The sequence below is a fragment of the Phaseolus vulgaris genome, chromosome 4 (assembly GCF_051622355.1).
Source record: "Phaseolus vulgaris cultivar YP4 chromosome 4, ASM5162235v1, whole genome shotgun sequence".
NCBI lineage: Eukaryota > Viridiplantae > Streptophyta > Magnoliopsida > Fabales > Fabaceae > Phaseolus > Phaseolus vulgaris.
Genome location: NC_143501.1, coordinates 48,229,267 through 48,238,416, shown reverse-complemented (window position 1 = coordinate 48,238,416; position 9,150 = coordinate 48,229,267). Strand labels below are relative to the sequence as shown.

Below are 9,150 nucleotides of genomic sequence, written 5' to 3'. Positions count from 1 at the left end.
TAAATTTTATAGACGAACTAAATTATGTTTACACTACCTTACAATATTGTCCCCTTCATTTGTGTCTTACATACCCACCTGAAATTTTAAATTTATTAATCATCATGGTCATCTCAAATTTGTAAAATGCAAAAATAGTGAAAGAAAATGCACAAAATAAATCAACAAAACTTGGAGCGAGATAAAAGAATATATGTATGTTAAATGACTCCAAAAAAATACAACAAAATTGTTTTTTGAAACAAAAGTTAACATACCAAATAATAAAATTCGAGTTATTTATCTTTTAGGAATAATCCTTTTTTTACATAACTGATCATTATTACTTACTTTTCTTAAAATTTGTTGAGACTTCAACAATTTATTTATTTACATTTACCATTTATGTTTATACATTGTTTATATTAATTTTAATATGGTTTTTTTATTTATTTTTACATGTTTGATGTTTATTTCCTATATATTAATACTTGTTTTGTAATTTTTTTATTTATATTTACATTTATTTATATTTATGTTTATATATATTTAATTATATAAATTATATTTTTACTTTTTTAATTTATATTGTACATGCTAATTAAATTTATAAACATATTTTTACCACTGTTAATTAGTTTAAGTATTTATGCTTCTTTATAAAAATAATAATTAATATATTTTGATCAAATATCTTAAATTTATTATTTAAAACAAATTCAGGGAAACTTCTTTGCTGATAAAAATAAAATAAAATTATTGAGAGAAAATTCAGGGTACCTTCTTTGCTGATAAAAATAAAATAAAATTATTGAGAGAAAATTCAGGGTAGCTTCTAATTTGATCATTTGGAAATGATTGTTGACTTGACTTGGTTGGGGAAAATATCTAGAGTTTGATCCCTTCTTGACTTCTTAAATTTCTGGTATCTTTCAACTTCATCATTAAAGACTTTATTGGATCTACCATTAAATCTCCCATTAAAACGTAAGAGAGACACTTAGCTGTTTCCGATGTATGCAGATGAATTGAAACTAAAGATGTTCCGCACTCTCACTCTCTTCTTTCTGTTCTCTGTAACTCCAACACTTGTTCTTCCAACTAAGTGTGATGTGAACTTCAACACTTCGTCTATGCTTCTGGGTAAGTATAGATCTATGCAATCACATATATCAGAAGAAATATATGTTTTTCTGTTTCCTTCATTCAACTACCCTATATTATAACCATATTACTCATGCTAATGCTTGCAGCTCAAAACCATAGTTGATGCAAACAACTGAAAAAAAGTGTTGATTCATTGTTTGATAAAATTTTCTATACATAAGATTGAGGAGTGGGATATTTCAAATATTTCTTAAAATAGTTATATGCTTTGTTCTTTAAATAATAAAATGTAAAATGAAATTGAAATTGAAACGTATAGAAAATATTTAATATAAAAAATAATATGGGACTCGGTAAAAAAAGTTATAAGTCTTTTAAATTTTACTCTTAATAGTGAATGTTTAAATTTAATTATGAAAATGAGTGTCGATGAAAAAATTGTAAACAGATTGCAGCAGAAGCAGCGTGGATAGTGATCATTCTGCTTACGTGGCACGGAAACTTGATGACGTGTCAGAAAATAAAACTGTTAGCAATATTACCCGAGGTAAGTATTCGTCCTTTCATATTCATTGTGTTATATATTTTGTCAAAAGTGCATTATATGAATATTAATATTTAACAATATCTTTATGTATGAATCTTTGTTAACGTTTGTATGGAAGTATTAACACTTTAAAAATAAAAAAAATTCTCAAAATTATCTTTAAACATTTAAACTACGAACTCAATTATTATATATATATATATCTTCAGTAGAAGTAAATCACATGAGCGTGTATTAATAATTTTGAACGAAAAACTGCTTAATAGCTTGCAGTGATGGTGGAAGTTGTATTATCGACGCAACATCACAGTCATCAGCGTCGCCGGTGTCGCCACCAAATTTAAAGGCACCGCCGCCATCATCACGGCCACGTGCACGACGATTCCGATCAATTTCATTATCACCGGCAACAGCACCAGCACCGGCACCTGAATCAATGTTTCGATATCCTGATGGACATTTTGATCGTTCAGGTATATTTTATCATTCATTCTTTCAATTTAGACAATTAGAGCTCTCAAAGTATTTCTTAAGGTTAGAGGTTTTTTTTTTTTTTTTTTTATCTTTGGATATGTTCTTTTGATTAATAAATTTTCAAGAGAATAGAAATCATAGAATTTCAGACTAGTAGTTTAATTATTTAAAATTATAAAATTTTAAATTTTATTCAAAAAAATTAAGAACTTAAAATTCTTCGTATTTTCAAATTTATATCATTTGTTTTTTAATTTACGTCATCTAACTTAATTTATTGTTGGTGTTACACATTTCTTAGTCTACCTTAAATGTGTTTCTTAATCTTGAGAAATTTGAATAGAAGAATAAAATCAATCAAATTCAACTAAAAAATATTATCAATATTACGAAACAATTGGAGATGAGATGAGTTTATATTCAATTTAATTAATTTTTTTGAAAATTCTGAAATTCCTTACAAGATTAATGATTAGTTGTGATCATGAATATAATATTTATCTTTCTTTTATCGTGAAGTGATTGTTGTAAAATATGATCTTTTCTTCTCATATAATCTTCTAAAACGACTAATGTTACAACATTTTAAGAACTCTTTTTGTTACCAATACATATTGTTGGATGTGCGGGTACTCCAAGTGCAGGTAACGCAGATAACAATTTGGAGACATGGAAAATTATAATTATTATAGGTAATAGATCTATTATCTTTTTAAATCTCCTTCATCATTATTTTATAAGTTACATTATCTTTAATCTATTTGGCTATGAAATGCAAATTAAACTAGTATTTTTTTTGTTAATAGCTACTTTTTTATTATATATCTAGATAACAAAGAAACTCTAAGAATTTTATACCTTATCTTCTGCTTTTGTTGATGAATCCTAATATAATATGAGAGAAAATTATCTCTTTTCATTGATCTATTGTATTAGTTTACATATAAGAGTTGGCTTTGCTATTTACTCTTAAAGAAAAAATAATACCAAGAGTATTGCTGATAAAAAAAAAAAAAAAAAAAAAAAAAAAAAAAAAAAAAACTCCTAAACCAACCCAAAGTTAATATCAAACAGATTTTATCTAGACTTTATCTCCTAAAAGGTATTTTATGATAAAAAATTATCTTCTTAATAATCTTATCCTGAACAAGTTAGTGTACAAACATTATGTTCAACTTAACCATTAAAAAAATGTAATTTATTAAGAGCTTTAGTAAAAATATCAATCAAAGTTGAGGCATAAGCTAGTTGGATGTTTTCGTTAGAAAACTAATCAGAAACAAAATAATAATTAATCTTAATATGTTTGATTTATATATGGAAGACTAGAATTTTAGCAACATGGAAATTGCTTGACTATATAAAAAACATACATCACTACAAGAAAATAATTATTCAAAAAATTCCCTTAGTTTGTTAAGCTCTAAGACACACATCACACGCATTATTCAAAAATTTACAATTTTTATTTCCACTAATACTCGAAGCTTATTGTGTGATTTTCCTTTAATGATGCCATAAGAGTTTATACCAAAGATTTGATGGTTCATGTCATCAACTCTAAAGACCCATTGTCCTTGATTTGCACGGAAAAAAAAATAGAGTCATTCTCCCTCTCCAATCAACATCCTTGAAGTGTGATCCTGCATAACACACAATTTATTAGTGAATTGCAATGTACAATTGGATTCATTCATCTGTTATGAAACTTATATTAAGTTGTAATTCAACTTGTGAACATAGAAAATATTTATAATTTTTAGATCCTCATCCAACATCACATCCTCTTCGTCGAGGAGCCTTACTATGTGATTTTCCTTGAATGATGCCACAAGAGTTTATGCCAAAGATTTGATGGTTCACGTAATCAACTCTAAAGACCCATGGTCCTTGAATTCCACGAAAAAAATAGAGTTCAGTCTCCCTCTCCAATCAACATCCTTGAAGTGTGGTCCTGCATAACATACAATTTATTAATGAACTGCAATGTATTGGATACATTAATCCGTTATGAGACATATATTAAGTTGTTATTCAACTTGTGAACATAAAGAATATTTGTAAGTTTTAGATCCTCGTCCAACACCACATCCTCTTTGTCTAGGAGCCTTAGGGGATAATGTTAAATATCACGTAACTCAGATATACTCTTCAAATTTCTTATTAGATGATTAGATGTTCTAGTGTCAATTTTCCAATGAATAATGCTACATTCACTTGTCATTTTCTCATTTTAGTTTGTCTTTTAAGTATTCAACATTTTCACCAATACTTTGTCATTGTTCAATAGTCATTACAGCAAGAGTACTCTTGTCTGCATCAGAGAAAGGTGTGTTTGTACTCTTTACTACGTCGATTTGTGCAACATTAACAAAAACATACTATTCCTCCAACTTTGATTGGATAATTGTTCCATCTGCAAACCTCATTTTCTTCTAGCACATAATGAAGTCCTAATTGCATGTGTTCATTCTCCATAATTATCTCCCAAAGATGCACTTGGGCAATTACATTTTCTCGATTATCACTCAAGTTGAGATCATATGATGTGAGAACACTATTTCCTTGATCAATGGAATGTGTCATATCCCATGTCACTTTTAAATTGTTTTTCTTTTGAATTTTCATGCTCTAGTACCATAATAAATATGATATCAAATTGTGTCCCTTCCTTGATCTTTTGTGTTATTTTATATACAAGAGATGCTTTCAATATTTATTCATAAAAAAGTACAAAAAATTTCCTAAATCAACCCAAATTAATAGTAATTAGATCTTACCCAAATTTCGATTCTTAAAAGGTAGTCAAAGATAGATATATTTTGTTATATATGGAGAAATTTCAGATAAAGTTTAGATTGACAATCTATATCAATTAACCAATAATTATATGAAACCTAAAAGGAGTACCTACATTTACGCCCTCACACACCCAAAAACACACACATGTTATAAAAAGATATATATGATTTCTTAATATCCTATATTTCTTGACAGGTGTTGTAAGTGCGGTAATTGGAGGATTATTCATCATACTTTGTTGTTTTAGACGTAAGTCTTCAAGCAAACTAGTCAAATTTTGTTTTACCACAAACAATCATTCAAATATTGACACACATACACACTGAACTCACATAGAGAGAAAATATCGACATGTTATAAAATTATATCTATAATTTCTTAATATCTTATATTTTTTGGCAGGCGCTGCAAATGCGGTAATTAAAGGACTTTATTTCATACTTCGTTGTTCTATAAGTAAGTCTTCAGGTAGATTGGTTAATTTTTTTTTTACCACAATCATTTAAATATCGGCACACATGCACAACACACAAAGAGAGAAAAAAAAAACAGCATGTTATAAAAGGATATCTATGATTTTTTTTAATATTCTATATTTCTTGGCAGGTGCTGCAAGTGCGGTAATTAAAGGATTTTATTTCATACTTCCTTATTTTACACGTAAGTCTTCAAGTAGACGGGTTAAATTTTGTTTTACCACAATGGTTTAAATATCAACGCACACGCACAATACACAAAGAGAAAAAAAGTAGCATGTTATAAAAGGATATCTATGATTTTTTTAATATTCTATATTTCTTGACAGGTGCTGCAAGTGCGATAATTAAAGGATTTTATTTCATACTTTCTTATTTTATACGTAAGTCTTCAAGTAGACTGGTTTTGTTTTACCACAATGATTTAAATATCGACACACGCGCACAACACATAAAGAGAGACAAAAAGCAGCATGTTATAAAAGGATAACTCTTATTTTTGTTTTAATATTCTATATTTCTTTACAGGTGCTGCAAGTGTGGTAATTAAAGGATTTTATTTCATACTTCCTCGTTTTATAGGTAAGTCTTCAAGTAGAATGGACAAATTTTTTTTTAACAAAATGATTTAAATATCAACACACACACAAACACACAAAGATAGAAAAGATCAACATGTTATAAAAATATATCTATGATTTCTTAATATCCTATATTTCTTTACAGGTGCTGCAAATGCGGTAATTAAAGAATTTTGTTTAAAACTTTGGTGTTTTACTCGTAAGTCATCAAGCAGACTAGACAAATTTTGTTTTAACACAATGATTTAAGTATCGACACATACAAACACAACACACAAAGATAGAAAAGATCTACATGTTATAAAAGGATATTTATGATTTCTTAATATCCTATATCTGGACAAATTTTGTTTTAACACAATGATTTATATATCGACACACACAAACACAACACACAAAGAGAGAAAAGATCTACATGTTATAAAGGGACATCTATGATTTCTTAATATCCTATATATTTCTTGACAGGTGTTGCAAGTGTGGTAATTAAAGAATTTGGTTTCACACTTTGGTGTTTTATACGTAAGTCATCAAGCAGACTGGTCAAATTTTGTTTTACCACAAACAATGATTCAAATATTGAAGCATTCTTAAGAAATCATGTTGTTATAACACAAAAAAGATACAAATTTTTAGAAGTGAAGAAAATGACTAATTCATTCAAAGTCAAACTTGGTCAAGGTGGTTTTGGTGCAGTATACGAAGGAAAATTACTAACAGGTAGCCTTGTGGCAGTAAAATTACTAAATGAATCCAAAGGAAATGGTGAAGATTTTATCAATGAGGTTGTCAGCATCAGTAGAACATCTCATGTTAATATTGTCACACTTCTTGGATTTTGTTTGGAAGGCCGCAAAAAAGCTCTCATCTATGAGTTTATGGCCAATGGTTCTTTGGATAAGTTTATCTACAAAAGAGGGTCGTCATCAAAAATTACATCTTTGAGCTGGGAGAATTTATATCAAATTTCAATAGGAATAGCTCGAGGGTTGGAGTACTTACACAGGGGTTGCAATACTAAAATTTTACATTTTGACATAAAGCCGCATAATATTCTTTTGGATGAGAATTTGTGTCCTAAAATATCAGATTTTGGACTAGCAAAACTTTGTCTCAGGAATGAAAGCATTATTTCTATGTCAGATGCTAGAGGAACAATGGGATATGTTGCTCCTGAAATGTGGAGTAGAAATTTTGGTGGAGTTTCACAAAAGTCTGATGTCTATAGTTATGGAATGATGCTATTAGAGATGGTAGGAGGAAGGCATAACATTAATGCTGAAGCTAGTCATACAAGTGAGATATACTTTCCACATTTGGCATACAGGAGACTTGAGTCGAATAATGATGTTAGACCGGATGAAATGATGAATACGGAAGAAAATGAGATTGCAAAAAGAATGACTGTAGTGGGGTTATGGTGCATTCAAACACTTCCCAATGATAGACCTACAATGAGTAGAGTGGTCGATATGTTGGAAGGTAACATGAATTCCTTGGAAATGCCTCCAAAACCTTTGTTTTCTTCTCCTACTAGATCAGAAACAGAATCTTCCTTGTAAATTATATTTATTTTGTTAAAAAATTTCTACAATACAAGAAAATCATTAAATAGAAACCAAATTTAGAGACCAAAAATATTTAATCACTGTATTGACTAAATTACATATTATTACTTACAAAATTATTGGTATCTAAAGTAGTTTATATTATTAATAAAATTTATAAATTAGTTTCTAAATTAGTATTTAATTAGTTACCAAGATTTTAGCTACTTTGTGTGCTATGTCTACGGGTCTCTCAAATGCAAGAAAATTAAATCAAGGAGGAACCTAGCATAGGAGTCTTATACGTTTTAACTTCGGAGAATGCATAAGGAGAGCTCCCTTCTTCTACATTAGTGATTGAAAGGGTTTGGAATAAACACAAAGGCCATTTTATGCGCACACTGTCAAACAATAAACTTTTCCTTTTGAATTTTCAAATGTTTGTGACTAAGATTGGAGTTTTAAATAAAAATATTTAAAAGAAATATAAAATAACATGAAATATTTAATTTAAAAAAAAATTGGACTCGATAAAACAATTACTCTTATAAAAATAGTTAAATTCCTTTTTATTTATAATTTTTTAATTAATTTAAAAAATTAATTTCATTGCTCTACCTTTAAAAGGGTTGAATTTAATCTATTTTTGTTTTAAGTTTAATATTATCGTTTCTGCTAAATCAACTTCATGGAATATTTCTCTGTCATGGTTTAAAACTATTATTACGTAATTATAACTACAAACCCTTCACTGTAATAATTTAATATTTTTTATTAACTTTTAAAGTTTAAAAAATACACATAGTGTAATTTATTATTTTTCACTATAAATATTTAATTTTTTTGAATCTAGAGTTCATATACTTTTTTATTAATTCTATACATATTAATACTAATTAAAGATATTAATTTTTACAATTTGATTTTTGTTTAGAATTCAAACATTATACTTTTAAAATTAATTAAAAATATTATCACTACAAGAAAATCATGAAATAGAAACCAATTTTTAGATACCAAAATAATTAGTTGCAATAGTAACTAAATTAGAAACCATTTTAGAAACTAAACAAAATTTTGGTTTCTAAATTAGTTTCTATTATTGTTAAATAGTTTCTAAATTGGAATCTAATTAACAACCAATGTTTTTTCTACCAAATTTAGAAATTAAATTATTAGTAGTTAATATTTTAATTTTTTTGCTAATCTAGTTCATTTTAAAAAAAATAAAATTTGAGTAAAAATTATTTTACCTTAGGATTAAACTCATATACAATGTTTAAATTGTTTAACCTTTAAGTGTTTTTATACCCACTGCCAAATAATTTACACAAAATTATAACAATTTTATAATTTTACATTATAGTTTTTTTAAATCAAAATTATACGCATGGTGATACCAATTATTTAGTTTCTAAATTTGGTAAAAAAGTCTTGGTTGCTAATTAGATACCAATTTAGAAACTATTTAATAAATAATAGAAACTAATTTAAAAACCAATTTTTTTTTTAGTTTTTAAAATAGTCTCTAATTTAATTATTATTGCAACTAATGATTTAATTATTTATCTTTCAAAATAATTATATTCATTGCATTTAAGTTAATTTTGTCATCAATAAGTGTTAGTATTCAATTA

General features: G+C 27.2%; 1 protein-coding gene across 3 annotated transcripts; it reads left to right on the top strand.

Annotated features, from left to right (window-relative positions):
* Positions 1–907: 907 nt before the first annotated feature.
* LOC137837995 (LEAF RUST 10 DISEASE-RESISTANCE LOCUS RECEPTOR-LIKE PROTEIN KINASE-like 2.5) lies at positions 908–7,710 on the top strand. Of its 3 annotated transcripts, none has more exons than XM_068647191.2 (11): positions 908–1,122; positions 1,535–1,633; positions 1,900–2,106; positions 2,752–2,799; positions 5,105–5,158; positions 5,312–5,365; positions 5,516–5,569; positions 5,715–5,768; positions 5,914–5,967; positions 6,112–6,165; positions 6,435–7,710. In XM_068647191.2, the coding sequence occupies exons 1-11, from the start codon at positions 993–995 to the stop codon at positions 7,526–7,528; spliced, it is 1,902 nt and encodes a 633-aa protein (XP_068503292.1). In that variant the 5' UTR covers positions 908–992; the 3' UTR covers positions 7,529–7,710. The 3 variants fall into 3 exon arrangements, with proteins under 3 accessions (XP_068503292.1, XP_090157741.1, XP_090157742.1); XM_090301616.1 differs by having other exon boundaries at positions 1,098–1,122; positions 1,907–2,106; XM_090301615.1 differs by lacking the exon at positions 2,752–2,799.
* Positions 7,711–9,150: the final 1,440 nt, after the last annotated feature.

Coding starts and splice junctions, on each gene's coding strand:
- LOC137837995 (XM_068647191.2), top strand. CDS start 993: ATGTATGCAGATGAATTGAAACTAAAGATGTTCCGCACTCTCACTCTC. Junction 2,107..2,751: donor TGGACATTTTGATCGTTCAG/GTATATTTTATC, acceptor CTCCAAGTGCAG/GTAACGCAGATAACAATTTG. Junction 6,166..6,434: donor AAAACTTTGGTGTTTTACTC/GTAAGTCATCAA, acceptor ATTTCTTGACAG/GTGTTGCAAGTGTGGTAATT.